Source organism: Manis pentadactyla, chromosome 12 (assembly GCF_030020395.1).
Source record: "Manis pentadactyla isolate mManPen7 chromosome 12, mManPen7.hap1, whole genome shotgun sequence".
Lineage (NCBI taxonomy): Eukaryota > Metazoa > Chordata > Mammalia > Pholidota > Manidae > Manis > Manis pentadactyla.
In genome coordinates, this window is record NC_080030.1 from 70453735 (window position 1) to 70476452 (window position 22718).

At 35.6% G+C, this 22718-nt stretch overlaps 1 protein-coding gene across 3 annotated transcripts in view; it reads left to right on the top strand.

Moving 5' to 3' along the window:
• The window catches only part of MAN1A1 (mannosidase alpha class 1A member 1), a 243382-nt gene that overhangs the window by 131687 nt on the left and 88977 nt on the right, over positions 1-22718 (top strand). For all 3 annotated transcript variants that reach the window (XM_057489310.1, XM_036925067.2, XM_036925066.2), the window contains exons 6-7: positions 15830-15953; positions 17819-17912. In XM_057489310.1, coding sequence (XP_057345293.1) covers positions 15830-15953; positions 17819-17912 — 218 coding nt within the window. The remainder of the gene's footprint in view (positions 1-15829; positions 15954-17818; positions 17913-22718) is intronic.

Below are 22718 nucleotides of genomic sequence, written 5' to 3' on the forward strand. Positions count from 1 at the left end.
TAATCAGAATATAGAAGGGTAGTAGCTATAACTTATTTTGTATAATTTTTAGGCTATTACTTCAGTAATAAGAATACATAGAACAATTTTAAATTTTGCTCTAGGAAAGTAATTCTGTCAGAAAATATTTTAGAATGAGTTATATATTTATTCCCTCCCTTCTCTTTTAAAACTACTTTATTGAGATATAATACACATACCATAAAATTCCCCCTTCTAAAGTATATAGTCCAGTGGTTTTTAGTGTCTATTCACAGAGTTGTGCAGCTATCACAACTGACTTCTCTTCCTTCTAAATAATAAAACGAAGGTACTAGAGAACATCCTGGCAAGGTCAGTGGGTAGGGAGATTCCTGATCAGAGAGAGGGAAGATCCTGCCACAGCAGGAGCTGAACTTTCTTCTCCCCACTTCCTAACTCTGCTCGGGATCTTAGTTGTAATTATATAAATAACATTTTTTTAGCCAATTTTGTGCATGTCAAACTGTGGATAGCTTGTCATATGAAAAAGGTTTCCTATGCTAATGTCAAGATGAAGTTTAGACAGTATTTTTTAAGAGAAATAAAAGGTGCTAATAAAAATAAAATAATAATGACCAAAATGAAAAACACTGTCAACTTTTTAATATCAGATAAAGGCTATAATATTTCTCTTTTGCTAGCTAGCAACAGTATAGCCAAAAAGAGCTCTGAAAAAAATAATTGTTCTTCACATTTTGAGATCAGTTAGCTGGTGAAATCTGAATAAAGACAGGCATTAGATGATTTAAAGATTAATGTCCTTTGGTCCATTATAACATCCAATATGATTTTATAGTCATGTAGGAAAATATCCTTACATTTTGGAGATGAATGCTGAAATCTTTAGTGATATATCTATAATTTCTTGAAAATAATTCCCCAAAAGAACACTGATGTGCTTCCATATAGATAAATAGATAGATGAAACAAATATGGCAATTTATATGCTAATAGTTGTTAAATCAAAGTGGTGGGTATGTTGGTAAATCTAGGTGTTTATTGAACTTTTGCTTTATGTTGAGTGTGTGTTTGACATTTTTCATTAAAAAGAAAGTTTTTAAAAATGAGTCTGAATATTCTAGATATGAAACAAGAATATGGTCTTACCATATTCTGCTATGTATGTAAAGGGTAGATATTTATTCATGTTTGTTAGTGCAAAAATGCAAAAAAATTATCTTTGGAATGTGACTCAAAGTGACTTTCTGGGGTAAAGGCATAGGAAAGAGTGGATAGGACAGGAAATGGAGGTAAAACTACTTTTTAAATGCTTTTCAGTAATTTGAAACACAGTATATCTAATGAAAGTACGTGTTGAGAGAGAATATGGTCTTAAATTACCATTAAGAACTGAATCCTAAAAAATAGCAAAATAATTTTTTCGTGTTCAAAAGACTTTTCAGATTTTGATAAAGCAAGCATTAGGTTTGTGTATCTAGTAACTATTGTTGACCTGGACATTTAGAGTTCATTTGGGAGGTATTAAAAAGTAGAACTTATTTTTCTTTGTTTCAGTATATCAGGTTTATTTTTCTTTTCATCTGAAGAGTTTTAAAGAAAAAAGCATATTATATGTCACTTTTATATGTGTTTTTTTTTCAATACCATCTTGTTTCCAATAAATACTGATTGGTAATTTCTCAGTTTTCATGGCTAATTAAATTTCCTTTGCTCTCCTAGACTGAAGACATTGGCTAATTAACCCCAATATATGTAGGAGCATGAAAAATATATAAAGAGTGGGCACACACTGTAGAGTAGTCAGATCCCATTCCTGTCACTTAACTGAAAACCTTAGGCAATTCTCTCAGCCTTGCTAAGTACCAATTTCTTTTGGTAAACAGTAAGGTAATACTACATACATGGTCATGGGAAAGATAAACTGAATTTCATAAATACCCTCCTGTCATGCACTCATTTGAAGGAGGCACCAATTGGCTATTTCTTAAGCATGGAAGACTATAATTTTTGGCATTGGTTACATTGCTTCAGGTAATTTAACGAGAATGAAATTTAAACCATTTTACTTGCAAACAGACTATATGAAAGTAATTTTAATTAAATTTAAATTTAAGTTATTTCAGAAAGATTATTTTACATCAATGTCTCTTCAAACCTGCCAAATAAAACTTCCTGAGTGATCAACTTTTAACCTTTAGACTTAAGCTATGAGTGTTCTGTTGGGTTTAACCTGTGGGTTCACAGTTGATTGGATCAGCAGCTCTGGAAATCATAATGTCCTTCACAAACACTAAATATTGTCTATAATAAAGTCATTGGCATAATGAGCTAGTTTGAGCCTGAGGAATATTTTTGTGGTAGGCTTCTGAAAATCATTCTAAAATGAATGCTGTGGTAAAAGTCCTCTTTTGTCAGAGGCTAATTTGAAAAAATAATTTTTACTAATTTCCTCTACATATGGGTATTCTTAAGTAAATCAATTTTTAAAATGTTGATTCATTAAGGACTCTAATTGATTATTTACCCACCTTGCATACAGGATATACTACACCTGTCCAAAACATGAAGATTCCCTACCTTTAGGGTGGGGGCAACAAAAATCACTGGACAGGATTTTTGTACTCTTTCCAATTAACTCATGTAATATGTCATTGGTCTGTGCAAATGTGTCTTATTACTAGAATGTTTTTTAATTACCTTTTTCTAGAAGGCTTGCAGGACATGTTAGAGCTTTCTCAAAGTGCTACATATTTGGCAGTTGAACAGCAATTAAATTGCCTTAAGAAAGTTGGCTGTTAACAGTAACAATTTGTTACATTTTTAAATCTTGGGAATGCCTTTACTTTGTTTCATTGTTACTTGTATTAGGATTTCTATCTCCAAGTGAACATTTGGTGAATTTACTTTTATTGAGTAGACATCTCTAAAATTGAAGAGAAAAACCCAGAAACAGATTTATTTTGGTTAGCTAAATGTCAGTTGCTGAATGCAAAAGATAAAAATACTTTTTCTGGGCTAAATTCTATATAGCTTCAAAGCACTTTCATGTGTATTATCCATTTGTCCCACTAGAATATTAAGAGATCTGCTGTGCAAGATTACTTTGTTTTGGTGTTCAGGAGATTTTTATCTTGGAAAGTTTAAGGGACTTGCCCAAGGTCATACCTGAAAATTCTCTAAATGTATAAATAATGTTTAGAGATTATCTGGCTCATTCTCTGATTTATATATAGCCTCTCTGCAATCTACATTCTTTTGGATAAAATGTTTTCCATTATTGTTTAAACGCAACTTTTTTTCTTTTATCTTAATGGGGAAATATTGATGAAACTACTAAACCTCTATAGGAAAGAAATAAATCAGTAAACTTTAGCAGTAAGATTAAAAAGAACTATTAAGAGAAATGAACTTTAGAATGCTTCAATATTCAGGAGCTATTATTAGTTAGGCTATTGAACAGGTGAGCCTAATACAATTTTTAAAAGGTGTCAAATGACATGAAAAACAAAAGTATTTATAGTTTAAAAATATAAATTATATTCTTATTTACATATAATAATACTGTGATTTTCAGTGTTGAATATAACTTAAAGAAGTTATTGCCCAGATTTTCAGAATCTTTAAAGCATAATCTTGGGTGAGGAGAGAAGATTTTCTAAACAGGGTACTGAACCCAAAACCTGTATAGAGAGCTAATTGGAAAATTTTACCAAATAATAATCAGTATAGCAGAATACATACAGACAACAAAGCTTAAAATCAAAAGACAAATATCAGCTTGGAATAAAATTGTAAAACACATGATGGATAAAATGCAAGTTTTCTTAATGTATAAAAAGCTCTTTCTCAAAGCATTGTACCTGTGGGTGGTTAGTGTGGCATGATTGTGGTATTTAAAATTAGAAGAGATCTGTTTATCAATAGAAGATTGGTTTAATAAAATGTGATTTTCCATTTTATGGAATGTTATTATGCAGCTGTTAAAATTAATTATCCTAGAGAGGTTTCTGTGATAAGCTATTAATTGAGACAGGTACCTTGCAAATAAAGCACATAATAAAGTATGGAAAGGAACAAATATATGTGTATGTTTGTATGTGTATGGGTGGGTAACATTGGTTAACTGGAATTGGCAGGTAGGAGAAATTACAAGGGGGTAGGGATACAATATTGGTTTTTTCTCAAAGCATCTTTACATTGTTTCATTCATAGCAATGTATATGCATTACTTGTGTATTTTTTATTTACAAAAAATAATAGAAGTGGCAGTACACTTGTGCATAAATAAGATGCATTCATAAACATGTACTTCTCAGAAAAAAAAAGTGCATTGATCATTGAACATCAGAAACTCATAAGAAATGCAAATTACAATAGCATTAAGATTTTATTTTTTACCTAGCAGATTCACTAATTTTTAAAAACTTGATAAATGCTCAGAGTCATCAGTTAGAGCATTCTCATGCACACTGAGAAGGGAGTATGTGCTGGGGCAAACTCTTTAGAAAATAATTGGGTAGTGGTGTTTATTAAATTTTAAATACATACCATATGACCTGGAAATTCCACTGTAGAATTTTATCCTGGAGGCTCACTCATGAATGTGCAACATTGGTTATAATAACAAAATTGAGAAGAAAAATGATTGAGTAAATCACTGTACACTCATGCACTAGAATGCTCTGCAGCTGCAATGAGGGAGATACTTTACTTTTTCATGAAACAGTATATAGTTACATGTATATTTCCATTTGTATTTTTTAAATGTCTGTCTAGTGCCCTGCACTAGGAAATTTTAGAAGAGATTTCAGTAAATTATTCATGGTGTTTACTCTGAGAAGTAATAGTACAATCTCTAGTATGAGACATTCATTTCCATTAATAATCTTTAGTATTTTTTTTACTTTTAGCTATATGCATATTATTTTCATGATTTTTACATAATTTCAGAAAAGCTATTGCAAAATGAAGTTCCTCAAAGTAGATAATTTGATCTTTATAAAAACCTAAAAAAGTAAAATTAAAATGATCAAATTTGGCTTATCCCTGTAACTGTGAATGATGGTTATTGTAGCAAAATCTGAAAAACAGAACTCATGCAAATCAGATTTCATTACCTCCTATTTAAAGCCCTATAGTGGCGTCCCACTGCACTTAGAGTAAATCCCAAATGTTTGCGCTAACCTACAGGTCCCTGTGTGATCTGCCTCTTTACCAGCTTTCCAGTAGGTCCCTGTCACTAGAGTCCGCTCGCTCACTGCCCTTCAGCCTCACAGTCAGCCTTCTGTCACACACTTCACACTTCACACCACCTTAGGACACTTGCAGGAGCCACTCCCAGGTCTTCCCTGACAGGTGGATTTTTGTCTTGCTGGCTTCAGCTTGAAGTTCTCCCCTTCAGCATGGCCTTCCCAACAAGCCCATCTAAAGAAATTCCCTGTCAGACTCTGTCACATCATCCTGTTTTATTTCCTTCTTGGCAGTAAATGTTACAAGGTAATCATGCCATTTTTTGCATTGGCATTGTACTGTTAACTGAAGTAGGTAATCTTAAATTCCACAAGTGTACATTTCCTCAGTGGGATCAAAGAGAGCAACTTTCAGTTTAAATGGGGGGAAGAATAACCCATAAACACTGCTATTGTCCTTAAGTTGACATCGAAGGAACAAGAAGGCACACCTCAAAGCTGTGAGATTTATTTTGTACCAAGAATATCCCCAGTGCATAAAACCCTGAGCCTCCCACTTCATTTCCCAGCAATTCATTTCAGATGAGAGGTATCTGAAAAGTCTGGTCTTACATAATCTGGTATAATTTGTCCTAAATTCAGGCTCTCCCTTCCCATTCCAGATTCTTTTCTCTCTGAGATTCTTTTCATGACATCACCAAACCCTATTCTCAGTGGGTTAATAACAGCAGTGTTTGGAGCCTAATTATTACATGAAATTCTCTGAGCCAGCAATTGTTTCACTGTACCTTAAAGTCAAGCTCCATTGGAAGAAGGTAGAGAAGGAAGGTTTTTCCCTCTTCCTTTTTCTTAAAGGTAAAATGAGAGTAATTATTATTTCTAACTTCAAAATATTTTTTGGTGTTTTCATTTTAGCATTTGATAATGTGTTCTAACGAATTAAAGTTGCCAAAAGCTATGTTTTTTTTGTGTCAGCATTCATTCATCTGAGTATTTCCTTAAAGGTAAAATAAGAATGATTGTATGATCTCAAAATACCATACTGATGTTTTCATTTTTGCATTTTACACAGTTAACACACAATAAAGATATTTAAAAGCTACAGTTATACTGTAACACTAATATGTTCAGAATATTTCTTCTATAATTATTAGTTTATAATAGGTAGTTTTACTATCAATGTTTCATCAACCATTTACTTATTATTTTGAAACATTCTGACTGTTAATATCAGCATTAGGAAGGTACCAAAAGTTCAGACCATGTAAACTACCCATTTTTATTATTCTTACTTTGTTACAATTGTTAGTTTAGCTGCATTTTTCAGTATTCCAATAGTATAAAGAACCTTAATTACTAAGAGTATATAAACATGTAAGTTAAACATAAATTAGAAGTATCAATACATGTAAAATATTTTACTTGTGAGTAATAAACCTTTCTTAGACTACCTCCTGAATTTTGCAGAAAAAAAATGTGGACTATAGTAATATTAGAAATGGGTTTGTGGCTGAAATATATAAATGCATCATCAAAGTATGATACTTGTGTGATTGCGGAGGTGGTGGTGGTAAAAGAAACAGAATTATATCTCTGCTTTTAGGTCTTAATTGCCAGTCAGGGATATTAGTTTAAGCAAGTAAAAAGTTAACAGAGAAGATGTCACAGGCAGCATAGAGTTAATTACACACAGTTGATCCTTTACCACTGATACATTTATACAAGAATGTCACTGAAGGCCAAAACAGCAGAGGTTGATTTTATCGTAGTAGCTCCTGTTCTGTATGGGAAGGAGACCTGTCTTTTGTTGAGTTTTCCTCAACAATTTATTCATCCTCTTTAATCTCATTGTTGTCTTTATTCTTTTGTCACGGTTTTCCTAATCTGTATGCTTTTAAAACTTTACTTGCCAAACTGTTTTGTAACATAGTATACCACAGCTTCTAAACCATACGTTGCAGGCAGAAGGCAGGAAAATGAGAATGAAGTTGCTTGATGGCTTTATTCTCCAGCAGCTGTTCAGAGCAATCCCTGAATCCATTTGTTCTTCCCAGAAGCTTTGCACACGTTCTTGTTTTTGTGCTACTTATGTAAAAATTCAAAACTAAGGAAAGCTACCATTTTAAATTATAAGGTGGTTTAATTGTCTAGTTTCTTTTGGTTGGTTGGATTTCCATTTAGATGTTAAGTATCTGAATTGACATAATGCATTTAAAAGAATGCACTAATTATTGGCCCTGATTACCTAGGCATCATCTATTTTCTTAAACTTTCTTACTTTTAATTCATTTGGGAATTTGAATGACATTTAACTACATTTTCCCAGTACAAGTTCCTTAATGTAGCATTTATTTTACTGATCTTGCTGTAAAACAATCTATTGCCTACTCTGAAATATGGTGATAACTAAGTTATTAAGCATCAGAGACTGAATCTTTGTCAATTACTCCCATGTAGTTTAAAAATATCTGGAAAAGACCTACAGTGAATCTGATCAACTTGGTAGAAAAATATTGAAGGGGAAGTGGAAGTTCCTATGGCCAGGATGCTCATCTGACACTGATATACTTGTCTACCGTGCACATGCCACCCCTGCAGACACATGCTTGCACACATGTTGGCACTGAGCTGTTATTGATTCTATATAAAGAGCTCCAGCCAGAGCTCTGGGGCTGCCAGGCGGCAGAGAGGCCCGGAGGCAGAGATCAGCTTGCAGCATGCGGTCTGCCCTAGAGGCAGATGGGGCTCTAGCACTTGACCGGCCACTATGAGAATAAAGCTGAGTATAAACCCTTCCACCCCAAGAACATTCTGTTGTCATTTTTCAGTCTCACCAAATCCAGAATGAACTTGCCCGGGGCTGAATCCCTCAAGTGAGACAATGTCAATGTGTTTCATAACCAATCAAATGAATCTGAGTTAATCATTATAAGCATTTTATTAGACCCACTTGGTTTCTTTGCTGAAGACCTCTGACGAATACCCATAGGAAGAACTGAATTAGTTCTCAAGAAACTATCTTGCTTCTACTCAATTGCCTAAGCAAAAATTAATTAAATTGAGTTGCAATTGGTACCCCAGTCCTTCCAAAATTTCAGAGTGGGATACTTTGACCATTAATATGTCACAGTGATAAGCAGATTTAAGCAATCTCTGTGTAGAGTCAAACTCTTCCACTGAGAACATCCATTAATTGTTTCAACTCCACAGTCAGGTGGTTCTTTAGCAAATTAAGGATGTTTATTTCAGTGATGCTTTTCTAAGCCTGTATTCCAGATGAAATCATTATCACTTTCAAAACTCTTATAATATTATGCCTTCAGAGAAGAGTATCTGAATTTTGAAAATAAGGCAAAAAAAGGTGTGTAGCCTGTCCTTTTAATGTCATGTTAGGGTGAAAGATCATCTAGAGGAATATGCTTAATTCAAATCACTTTACTATTTACAAATCAATTTACTATTAATTAAAAGTGCTAGAGTTAGGTTACATCTCAAAATGTAGAATATTGGTGAAATGTGGATTGTATAGAGATGCAAACAATTTCTGTCTGGTGGAAAAGAGAACCAAAAGAGTTATAATTTATGATACCGTTGGGCATTACTCAGCTTTGTACTTAGTCTAGTGGGTTTATCTTAACACTGCCTAAAAATGACCAGTTCCTCAAATCCCCTTTGACTATTTTATTACCTTACTGGTTCCTTTATTAATTGAGTTCAATAAAATACTTGATATCTAAAATGAAAACTTTAACATGTGTCCTACAGTACTCATGTTTGCATTGTACAATATCCGGCATATGAATAAGCACTCAGTAAATACTGGTTGACTGGTTCAACCTTACCTGCTGAGTTTAGCAAGGTGTATCCCCAAAGTACTTATTTAACCTGTTGAATAAAATCATTTAATATTATCCTTTTATACCTCAGAATTCCTGCCAACAACTATCATTAGTTTTAGCAAAACTGATAGTAAACTGTTCTTCCCAGTAGTAATTGTGTTGTTGCTTCAGCTGTGTCTTAAGATCAGTGGTGCCAGACTTAGCCTGCATGGACCAACCAAGTAAGATTTCCCAAATTAATGAGAGGCTAGCCTTAGGTTGGCAGTGTTTGTATTTCATCAAAAAGGAATACAAAAAAAAAAAAAATCCACCTATCATTATTTCATTTAAAAAGAAAAAGATAAGCTTAACATCCCCAAATGGGAAGAATATAGATTCAGAATAAAAGATCATTTAAACTGAACAAAATTTAGCCTTCATAAAAATTTACCATCCTGTCCTTATTTTCCTTATTTCACCATATTTCAACTCTTAGAACTCACAACATCAGACCACTTTAAGTTTGTGACAGTAAGTTATATGATTAGCCTAGAAAGGATGCTTTTCTTAAATTGGCTGTGAGAGGGCGTGTATATGGTGACTCTAAATACAGGATTACATTATTCAGTTAGGGGTAGGAGCCCGTGACACAATCCTTTCATTATAGTTTTTTAATTTTATTAAGTGAAGCATGTATTGAGCATCTCTGTTTCTTGGCACTGCTCTAGACTTTGGGATTACTCAGGTGTATGAAGCAGAGTCTCTGTCCCTGAGGCTCTTAGAATCTAGCAGAAGGGAGCAATCTTGGCCATTCTGGCTATGGACAGATACTGTAGAACAGAATATGGAGAATTAAAAGCCTTGGGTCTGTACTGATTTTACTTAGCTTGATCCAAAGATGACCCATAGACTCAAAGAACAAAAGGCCGACAGATGAATAATCAGCGAAATTTCATTGTAGTTCAGATCTTAAGTAATGTTTTAAAATGATGATATGTGTTAAACTCCTTAAAATAATGAGATGATTGTATCTAAAACTTGAAACCAAATGAAGGGGGTGTCTGGCAAACTAATATTCATGAATTACCATTTCTGAAGATGGAGTATACTATATTTCTACTCCATCCTGAGATGTATTAGAAAAGTGTCTGGCTGTAAATGTTTGTCTGTAGCTCCCTCCCAGATTTTAAAGGACCTGATGCAGTAGTTTACAGCAGATGAATCTGAGACCCCGAGAAGCCTAGAGGCTACCAAATGTGGTGAGACCTGATAGGCCCACAAGTGTAAAGAAAAATAACACTGTAAACAGTTAACATTTATGCCCCCAATACGCATTCCCAAATCTATCCTCATTATCAGTTTAGACAATTAAATTAATATCTTCCAACTAGAATCCATGTAAACATATTTGTGTGAAAATAAGTTAACTTTAAAAAACTAGATATATACTAAATTATGTATTGAGGCAAATATTTTTAAATAAAAATAAAAAATAAATTAGCTTCAGTGTCCGTCTATAAAGGAATGTTTAGCTAAATTAGTTAGATATGATGTACTTAACAAGGATGTGATGTACATTGATTGGCAAGACAAATGTCCATGCAAAAAGTATATTTAAAACAATATGATTGTTTTTCTCTAAGTACTAAAGTAAAGGTGTATGCATGCCCACATACATCCTAAATGCACTGAAATGCTGTCTCATCTTTATTGCCAGCATTTTTTGGTGGTAGTCCCCAGGCCTAATGATAAGATATCCCAGTTTGCCCAATAACTAGGCAAAAATTATTTTCAACTTAGCAGTCTGTTGACAATGGTTAGGAAGGATATCTTACTGAAAAGACAACTGGGAAACCGAATTTTGGCATCTTTGAACCTCAGGAGCATGTTATTTATGGAATTAGGTCTTATCACCATGTCAGTGTCTAACCCCCAGCCTCCTCCAATCTTAAATAGTCAAATACAAGGACAGCAGTCGACTGAAAATAAAATAATAGTTATTCATTCTCAATTCTGTTTACCTGTAAGATGGAGAAGATATGGCTAATTTTTAAAAATTTTGGCCTTTGGCTAAAAAATTTAAGCATGGAAATTCTTTGGAGGTTCAGCCCACGTGCTGCTGTTCATAAGTAGTAAGCCATGGATTATGATTTCATTCAGTCAGGTGGCTGTCATTTAATAGTCACCTTTTTTTTTCCCTGTAGAAAAAATATTCCTCCTCAGTTGAATTTTCTATGGATGGGCTTCAGTAGGATCTTGACTATTTTTAGAATGCAAGTCTCTGGAATTGTTGTTAGTACAACTTTTCGTGAGGTGTTAAAACTACATACTTGAAAGATTGGTACTGTGCAAACCTTTTCAGGAAGAAGCCATTTGTAGTAAGTGAAGCTGAAATTGCTCGATCTCAAAATCAACTAGCTTTGGGAATACAGTTAAATAAAACTTTCTAATTATTCTTTCCTAATTTGTGCTGAAATCCAAAAGGAATAATGTTGGATTATCTTCTTTTGAATTAAATATCCCTGTGTGCACCTCAATTTGCATACATAAATAAGGCTTTACCATAATATACATTATGTGGGATATTTTTTCTTCCAAAACTTATTAACTCCATAGCCCTGAGGAGTAACTTATATTTGGACTGTGAACTTGAAGGGTATTTGTTTATTGATCAGCTAATCAGAAATTATTAAGGCAAGAATCCTCAAGAAAACTATTTGTCCATTTCCCATTTTGCATAGAATAACAAGCTGCAAGGAAAAGTAAATTGAAAGTCATAGCTAATCCAGACTTTATAACTAACTAATGCTTTGTTTATATATTCATCTGGTGATTTCTTTAAAGAACTGTTTCAGTTCTATAAATTCTTTATTTGTTGCATTTGATTATACAAACTAGCCAAACATACTTGTTAATTATCCACATTGTATCTAGGCAGTTACTATAGCATATAACCTTGGGTACCTTAATTTAAGATTATTTTGAAGGGATCTACCATCAGTCCAGAACAATCCTCCAGCTACTTAATTCATTACAAGCTCTAGGAAGAGTAAGCTGTGCTCCCATGGGATTCATATGTGGGTAAATAGCATCATTAGTTCTGTAGTTCCTTTCTCTGGTGCTATTAACCATTCCCAAAAGAGAGAAGAAAAAACACACAATGCCCATTGCTTCTCAGAGCTGTGAGGTCAGTAAATAATTATACCTTTTTGCTTCTGAGTACAATAGGATAAGGAAGTATATTACCACTGCTAATAAAATACATTCAAATTATACTCTGTAAAGCAACAAAACAATATTCCACATTTCCAAAACAATCATAGTGACTTACTTGTTTTAAAGAAATGTTTTTAATTGCAATTGCCAAAATCACTTTTTTGTTGTGATGTTTCATGTTCAGAGAAATACTTACTACCTTTGTTGAATATTGAAAATTTAAATGATGTATGAAAGATACATATTAATACTCCAAAAGAAAATTGAAAAACGAGATTGGAGGAAACAAATAAATAAAATTAGAGTGATAAAGAAGTTTGAAGCTCTGTTCCAGAATTCTTTGCACCTAATACCTGGCAGCTCACCAAATCATGTTAATTGCCTTTTTGTGTATACATTTCCATACACTTACTCATCATTTGGCTTACAGTGCAGTCATTATAACAATATGGGAAATATTTAAATATTCTTCCCTTGTATGCCTGCCTGATGGAGCTAACAGTCTATGAAGAAAAACTGTTATTCTACTTTTAAAATATTTTTCTAAATATTATTAGTGTTTAGATGAACACCATAACTGCCTTTAAAATACTGTGATAATGAAACTGAAAAAGACATTTTAAATGCCTACTCCCTCAGATGGGATATACTTTGACCCAAAGGCCTAGAAAGCTCAGCCTTTGGTATCACAGGATGTCCAGGGCAGCCCGACCCCCAGAGGGAGCAGAACTCTCTGTGGACTTTCCTGTCACCACAAACCCACCATTTTGGTGTCAGTGTCCACTGTCCATATATATCATTTTAAAAAATAGAGCCATACAAGTACATAGATTTGTCAGTGGACTCACAGAATTTAGAGGTAAAAAGATGTTAGAAATTATTCTGTGAGTGACCAAAACTTAGTTCTGACCAAGTGCACGTTTGCTGTGCAGTAGGCAGCCATTTCCCCAACGCACACACATTTTAGCTGTAATGTCCCTTTAGGTGTGGCCAATGCTCTCCCTCAGGCCACTGTCCAGGTCTTTGCAGCTTTGCCTTAGAGCAGATAAGTGACCTTTTTAATATCTAGGCATACGAATGTACTCTCTGATTTCTTGAAACCCTTTCCTGACTTATAATTAAAATCCAGCACAGCCATTGATCTTATAATTTTACTGAAATAAATTAATTCTGTAATTCTGTAGGCTGAAAGAATGGAAACCAAAGCCATTCTCTCATATAAATATACCATGTATTCTAAACCCAGCTTTCTTTCTGTGAGCATGACATGTCCTTTGCTAGTGCCTTAATGTTCTTGCTCCCTGTATAATTAAACAGTGATAAAAAGAGTGTTGTTTGCCTTCTGATGTGAATCTGTGCAACGAAGGAGAAAGAGGGGATATGTATAACCCTCTTTAAATCTTAATTTTTTTAAGATAGTAAATAATTTTCAGTATATGTTTGGTTTTCTCTTAACCATATTAATAGCAGGGAACAGTATATAGTTATAAAAGTAATTTGAACTTTACTTTAATACCTGCATACTGCTTAAGTTCCCATCTGCGTGTACTGCCACATCCTCTAATACCCCGAGCTGGAAACTGGGCTGGGTTCCTCAGCACGCTGTCCTCATCCTCTCCAGGATGGAGTCATCATTCTCTCTTGCCTGTTGTGGCTTTGTTTTTAATCGTTTATCTAGAACATAGAAATTTGTACTTTTGCTTAATAATAGGCTTATTGACTTTGGGCAATGATAGAATGATTGGAATAAAAAATAATTAATGAGCAATTATTGTGTGCATTTGCCATATGTTAATAAAATTTTTAAGTAGCTGTTCATCCTATTTGGATGATTGTCAATTCCTTTTATCTAAGCCAGCCATGAAAATAAAAACTGACTCACATTCCCAGAACTTAATAATATAAGGCATTCTCTAAACTAAATGATTATGTGATTTTCAGATCTCCTTTATTTTGTTTTACTTTTTATTAGGTTGATTGTAAATCTGTGTTTGAGAACAAAATCTATATTTTTCTCTAAAAAGAAAAAGGGAATGAGAGTGAAGCCAGCCCAGAATTTCAGATACCAGTTGTCCTTAGTGTTTTCTTCAGCATCCTTTAGCAGCCCTGCAGCAGAAGCAATGACAGAACACAAGAGTTAACCTAGAGCTGTGAATGATATAAGGCAGAAAACAAAGGGGATAGGAAATCTAGAGTACACTAAGAGCAGTATTTAAATGAGGACCACTTGGAAAGAGGAGTTAGAAGTCTACAAGCCTCCACGATATGGTCCCAGTTGAACCTTATCGCCTTTTCACCTGCCACCTTCCCTACCCTCCACTCACATATCGGGAGCTACCTCGAGTTCCTGGTCCACCCTTTGCTCTAGGTCCAGGTTTGACCTCTCGCCATTCTTCCCTCACCAATTCTTATTCACCCTTGAAGAATCAGCTCAGAAGTCTGCCCCTTGAAGAAGCCTTCCATGATCTGCACCGTGTCAGACTGCATGTCCTGCCTCTAGGTGCTCAACAATTTCAACACATTTATCTTGGCTCTTCACATATTTCGTTGGAATTATTTATGCTTAAATCTTTCTTGCCCATTACACCAGATGGTCTCTGAGAAAAGGGTGATTTATTTTATCATAATTACCTGTGTAACCCAATGCCAGGCATAGTCCCTGGTAAATAGTAGGCATGCAATAAATGTGCATCTGAACTAAACCAGGATGTAGGTTTCTGGCTTTCTGCAAGGGAATTTATTGGTCAGGACAATCACTAACTTTATTCTTTATTTGAATTATCACATCATCTTGACATTTTAAGTGGCTCTCCAGAAATAAACTGTACTCAAGTGTATGACCATGTCTCAGGAAGTACTTTATGTGCAGTTGCATGTGTGTATGTTTAAGACTCTTTTTAAAAAGTATTTCTCCAGGATGAGCCATGAGGCAATAATTTTTGAAGCTCATGTTGCTGACCCCTTTCAGACTTGAATTAATATAATTTTTTTGAACTTCTTGAGCATAGATAAAATAGGTCAGGGAATGAGTTATTGCCTTTGAAAGCATACTTAGAGAATAGGTAAAATAGTGTGAAGAGAAACTCACACTAAGAAAGGAAGTATAGTAACTGGAGGGAGGGTTTGGAGAAGGGTGAAGTGAGCATACAACTAATAAACCCAAAATTCATCTTATATAGCAAAAAAAATGTATATAGAATGTGAATGTCTGTATCAGTCCAAGGGATTCTCAGACAGAAATTAATTAAAATGTTGAAGGGCCTCATGTGGGATTTGGGGCATTGCGGGGTGTTTTGGTCTAATTTTTTGTATTCTACTTGGAGTAGGTGTACATCTCTATATGGCACTTGTACCCTCCAAAATATTTGTGTGTGATCAACAGCAAGCACATAGCAACTTCTTTTCTGACTTAAGTCTTAACACTAATTTTCAATCTAAAGTTAGGAGTCAAAGCCTAAAACCAGTAACCAAAGATAACAATGGTGGGTATTTTTACATACCCAGAATGGATTATTAGCAGAGATGCCTTTATTCAAAAGTTATCTCTTTCACTTCTACCATTTAGAGCTGCAAAAGAATGGAATTAGTCTGACCCATAACTCTTCAATCTCTTCTCTTCTTTAGTGGGATTGGAAGGAACTGGCCCTGGGCCTCAGGAGGCAGCAGTATTTTGGCAGAATTTGGAACTCTGCATTTGGAGTTTATACACTTAAGCCACTTATCAGGAAACCCCATCTTTGCTGAAAAGGTGAGATTCTCCAATATGCCTTGCACTTCAGAGCAGTCGTTGTGAGAAACAGTATCCTCTCCTGGAAGACTCAGTAATATTGGTTGTGGAAAAGGACAACCAAGTTTAGTAACAGCTTTCTTTGGTCTTATTACAGGGCAGAATTTAATTTAACTGAACTGTAAACCCACACTCTTTATAAGGCACCATTCTAACTCAGTGTAAGAGGGCTTGGCTTACATGTCTGATTCTCTGTATCTCCAACAAGTTACATTATCTCTGAATTTTTTTCCTCATCTAAAAATGTATAGTGTTGTATGGACTCTATGAACCAACTTTGTGAAAGACTATATAAACTCAAAAGTGTTATACAAATTTGAGGCAGCAATTGAATCAATTTCTAATTTTCAAGAAACAAACCCATAGACATTTGTATAAATTCTTGCTTAGAAAGATGGTCTCTGTTACTTTTTCTTGTCTCCCACACTCTTGAATGCTTGCCAGTTGGGCTTTTCTCCCAGCCAACCTGTCACAGTAACCATAAGCGCCACCTTGCCCAGTCCAGCGACCACCATCACCTCTCCTCTCCCAGCCTCTCAGCATTTGGCACACTTGGTCTCTGTGCCATGAGACACGCTCTGCACTGGGCTGCAGGCGCACGACGCCAGCCTGGCTTGCTCCTTCCTCACTGGGGACTCCTTCTTAGTCTCCTTTGTTGGATCCTTCTCACCACCCCAACCTCTAATACCAGAAATCCCCAGGACTCAAACCTGGGCTGCTGCTTTTTATGTTCACTGTCTACATTAATTCATCGACTCTCATGGCTTCATATACTATCTACATGCTGTTGACCCCAAATTTATCATTCCAGTCCCAACCTGTCCCTTGAACTCCAGGCTCTCCAACTGCCTGCTCTACATTTCCTGTAAGAGAGCTAAAAGGCAGCTCCTACTTTAAAATGCCCAGACTCAACCCCCACACCTGCTTCTACTCCAGCCTTCACTATCTTGGTAATTGGCACTGCAGTTTACTGAGCGGCTCAGACCAAAAATCTTGAGGTCCTCCTGGGTCCTCTCTTTTCAGTAAACCTCAGGTCCAAACTATCAAGAAATCCTTTGTCTCTCTCCTGTTACATCTGCTGCCATCATCTCTCACCTAGGCTCTGCAGTAACCACCCAACTACCCCTTCTTTTTCTTCTCTTGCCCCCTCAGTCAAACCAATCCTGTAAAAATGAAGGCTTCAGTGGCTTCCCATTGCACTCAGAATAATCTAAGCCCTCACTACAGCCTCTGAGGCCAGCACAGGGTGGGCCCCGGCTACCTCTCTCTTCTGTGTCTCCTTTGCTTCCTCGTCTCTGGCCTCAGGGGTCTTACCGAACCCAGCCTCTTCTCAAGGCATTTGTATTTGCACCTCCCTCTGCTCAAGTTGCTCTCCCTCGTTTTCTGCCTGTCCTGCTCCTTCACTTCAAGTTTATGCCCAAACACTCCTTCATCGGCCTCTGCAAACCATCCCGGCCAGCATACCACAGCCTCACCTCCTCACAGCATTACACTCTTGTGTTTTTTTCATAGAATTTATCACCACCTGACATACTTATTTGTTTATTCTGTGTCTCACCCCAGTAGAACTCAAATTCCAGGAGGGCAAAGACTTTGTTTATCCACCGATATGTCCCTAGTTCCTTGTATAGTGTCTGGCATAGGGTAGTGTGACTGTAGTTTCTTACTGCTATTATTTTTGTAACTTGGTGTATCCTTGTTCTAATTCTATATCATCTGAGTAATTTATTTTTCTTACATGGAAAAATGTAATGAGGAAAGCGAGAAGAATGGCACCAGAATCATTTTTTTTAATTTTCCTAGTAACATATCATTTTCTGTTGTAGGTAATGAATATTCGAACAGTACTGAACAACCTGGAAAAGCCACAAGGCCTTTACCCTAACTATCTGAATCCCAGCAGTGGACAGTGGGGTCAATGTAAGTCAAAGGATTAGCACTGTTTTAGCTTTTTTTGGTACCCAGCACTATTCAGTAACAGAGAGAAGCAGCACAGAAAAGCACAAATCTTTTGGGGAAATGTTTAGAAAAGGGGAAAAGGCGCATGGTCTCTTTAATATAATAGGTTTCTTATAAGATAGACTGTGTTACCGGGGAACTAGATTGTTTATTTTTCAAGCACAACTTGGAGCATGGTGACAAATCAGCACATTTAAACTATTAATCAGAAAGGAAAGATCTGGTCAGGGTAGTGTGGGGATGTTTGCCTGTATCAAGCTGATCGTTTGCATAGAAAGAAAATGGCTCTTTGTGTTAATGACTGTCAGGGTTTTGCACAGAGTAGCTAGGTCACTCTACTGCAAACATTTTCTCTCTTTCTGCTTGCTATAAGATGAGAGAGGACCTTCAGTCTTTATGGGCTGGGAAATTGAAAGAACAAACAGGATATATTCTCTACTTAATTTTGAGACAACAGAAAAAGGTTTATTGCCAGGAGATTAGATTAGGAAAAAGTATTATGCCAGAAGCCCTCACTTGAGATCCTTAGAAACTTTGACCAGTGGTATAACAAGTCAGAATAATTGAAAGAAATGTTCTCAAGCAGATCTGGAAAAACAGTGGTAGATTACACAACGTCTGTGAGCAAGGACACTACGGAAGATGCCTGGCTCTGCCAAGCACCTTAGTGATGCCTTACATTTCTACTCAAATTTGAGTTTTTTCTTTATATTAAAATGATATTCTTAGATGATAATGCCTCACTGTTACTTTAGAAGTGTTTTTCTTATGGAATAATTTAGAAGAAAAAATACATGCTGAAATCTGTCTGTAATGACTATGGATAGCTTAGCTATTGAGACCATAAGATCATAATCAAGGTGGCCATTTAACTGAAGTATGGTCTACAGATTACTGGATGTCCCTGAGACCTTCTATCCACAGGTCAAAGCTATTTTCATAATAATACTACAACTTTCTGCCTCTTTCACTGTGTTGTCATTTGCACTTAGGTTACAAAAGCAATAATGGGTAAAACTATTTGCAGCCACAGTGAGAACTACAGGTGATAACAAATAAAAACATGTCAGTTTCACTTATAAATGTTCTCAATGAAGCAAAAGAAAATATTAATTCTAGTAAATCTCAACCATTGAGTACACTTCTTTGCCACATGATAAATAATTGTTGTCTCATAGAAAAGCACTGGTATGATTTGTTTGAGTTGCAGGCTGCACTAGAAACTTACTGTTAATGGATTATCATTTTTAAAGACTAACTAAAGGCAAACTGGTTATTCAGACTGGGGTAATCGGTAGACATATTCTCAAAAATGAGCCTGTCACTTCAAGGAAAACTGACAGCATTCATGCCAATGGCAAAATTGGAGCTTGTAAATGAAAAATAGAATTTTGGGAAATATATACATGCCACCATGACCTTAACGCCTTTAACTAACACGTAAAGACTTTTCTGATGAGATTGGTGGTGATATTAACAAATACGGTTTTTTGATTTTGTATAATGAAATGCACCAACATTTGGAAGATCTGCGTAATTCACTAAACGTGTATTTTTCAAATGACCAGTGCATGCTATTACAGAATCATGTGCGAGGAAAATATCTATTCTTTTGCAAACTAGACCAGTGGGTTTTTATGTAACATTACAGAAATTCATTGTTATGGTTTCTGATTCCACATTGTAACTAACCTTCGAAGACCTTTAACCTTTAAAAAACCACTTGTCAAATTTTGTTGCTGTATCAGAGAAAAATATTCACAATTATCTGAAAAGACGATTAAAATAGTCTTCCCTTTTCCAACTGTATAATTGTGTGAGGCTGAATATTCTTCATATATTTCAGCCAAACAACATATAGCAATAGATTGAATGTGAGCAGATTCAATCCAACTGTCTTCTAGTATGGCAAATACTTAAAAGATTTGCAAATATGTAAATCAGTGTCAGTCTTCACTAATTTTTTTTGTGTGTGAAATACAACATATTTTCATTAAAAAACTATGTTAACATAATGGTTATATTATCATTATTTTAAATAAATAAATAATATTTCAAATTTAAATACTTTAACTTCCAGTATGGTAAATATTAATAGGTAATACATAAACAAGTTATTTGGGGTGCTTATTCATTTTTCAGAATGTACAGGGGTTCTGAGACTAAGAAGTTTGAGGGCCACTAGAGTATCTGGCATGAAATAGAACATGAGTGGCTAAGTGCAAGATAACTAAATATGGACAAGTGCTTTTAGCTTTTTCCTTCTCATGAAAGATTTCAAAAGTTGAAGAAAAGTCTCTATGATTTACTGTTTTCTTCCTGTGACTTAAGATTAAGAAGTCGCTCCGAAGAGGGACAGAAAGATTCAGTTGTACTGGAACATCCCAGCTTCTCCTTCTGGGTCACCAATATACTATATATTTGGCCATGTTTCCTGGTACAAAGAGCCCTTTATATTTGGATTGCTTATGCGCCAATTTCCTGTTGGAAAAACAAACAGGGTTGATGAGTCCCGTGTCTGTCCTTCCCCCACCCCACCCCATTCTGTGTTCCAGCCACAAGGAAGACACACTTGTTTTTCACTGCTTGGCCATATCCAGATCGTGGCTTGTGCTGCTTCCTCAGCCCTTTCTAATTCTACCAAGGCCCAGCTCAATCACCCTTTCTTCTAGGAGACCTTCTTCTCAAGACCCTGGCTGGAATTTGTTAGTACCCTCTCCACCTCTAACCCCCCCACCCTCCTCCTCCCATGCCCCAGCACAGTGGATACTTTTCTATCATTATCTTTTTCCTAATGATTCACACACACACATCTTCCTAGGGATCCAAAACTGTTGAAGGTAGTGACTTAGTCTTAGTCACATTTGTTAACCCAGCACCAGTATCTTGTACCCAGTAGGTGTTTACTTAGTAAACTTGAGTACTCATGAATTCTGTATCCAATCAGTCTTTCTCCCTCTGCTCTTAGGAAAGGTTCTATTTATTCTTTTTAAACAGTTGCCCCTTATCCTCAGTTGTGGCTCAGAGAGAGCATCAGGTCCTCATCACTGATATATTATGTGGATCCATGTCTATAGACAGAGCAATTACCACCCTTCTTTGAATAATGTAACAACACTAATGTACATTTAATGTCATTAGCATCGTTAGCATTTGCTTTGAGAACAGAGTTCAGATTCAGATGAAGTGTACAAAATATTTTTTAAAATGAAGATGTTGAGTACTTAATCCTTTTTGTCTTCATCCTTTTGCTATGGGCTTTGTTCTCTTATTATTAGAAGTTTTTTATAGGACCTATTCTTCTCAGGAAAAAAAGAGCAAATAAACCCCTTGAGGGAAGAGCATATTTTAGTGAATATAGGACACATTACCTTTAGAATATTTATGAATAAAAATACCATATATGTTCTTTCTAGAAGTAGGCATTCCTTTCCTGCTGATAGAATCAAGCACGTTCTCTCCCACATCCACTAAGGCACTTATTTACACAGGACTGTTCCCAGCACAGTCATCCAGGCATGGGGGAAGCATAGTAAGTGATATGTCTAATTATCAACAAGGCTTTCTCTTGTTTCTCCTCTATGTTCCTTTATTTTGATTCTTTCCAAATATGAAAAACTAGCAGGCAGGAAATTTAAAATATAGAAAATAAACTAGTACAAAATTAATTAGAATAAAGAATTACATAATCCTTTTTCCTTTCTCAAGAAATCAAGTGCCCAAACTTGCTTCTTCCATCCGTTATAGAAGCATAACCCGAAGGGAGAGAAAATGAAGCTGCTTCTGACTGTTACTTTTCAACTCTTGTTGCTTTAACTCTGAAGGACGTGTCTGGATAACGGCCATCGTTTCCTGTTACTTAATTAAGTCCTTGTTGTTTTGACAGTAACCGGACAGTGATTTGCTGTACCATGGATCACTTATATTCATCTCCTGCAATCATGTTTATGACAACAGGGCTTATTATTGATGAGATAGTACTTAGTCCATTTAGTTTGTAAATGTCAGAGGTTTCTGTTGCCAATTTATTTAGGAAACTGTAAAGGTCACTTCAAGCACTGCTATCTTAGGAATCAGCTTTACAATTGTAAAAACAGTAATTTTTTTAAAGCTATAATTCTGGACTTTCTACAACAAGAAAATCACATAATTAATTACTTAAAACTATCGCCCTTCTTCCTTGAGTATGTGTAGTCCTTATTAAGATTGACTTACAAAAATTTTGCTTTGTTCATCTGTTGTTTACTAAGTACCTACTATGTGCAAGATACTTTCTGAGGGCTAATGGAGACTGGGAAACATAATAGGTCTGGTCCCTGCCCTCCTGGGTTGGAATCTCACATAAGGGACATAAAAGTAATCCCACCATTTTATGAAATTGCAAAGTGTGGTAGATGTGTGCTATCAAACAGTATATAATGAGAGAACCTAGGGGCGTCAGAGAAAGCTTCTTTGAGGGAGTAGCATTTGATCCCAGATATGAATTACTGAATAAAGGGGAAAGGGTCAGACAGAGAGATCCATGCTTTCAACATTTCTGAAGTGGGAAGGTGGTTTGAGGGACCAAAAGATATACAGCTCTTGTTTAGCAAGAGGGCAGAGTTTGTAGAGCAGGGCTGATGACACAGAGAAGACTGAGATCACGCCGGGCCTCCGAAGTGTCAGGAGAAAATTGTCTTGCTAAGCTATATAAAAACTGATTTACTTTTATGTAACTAAGTCAGCAAAGGTTTTATTTTTTTTTTAATTGGTTGATAAAATTAGTTC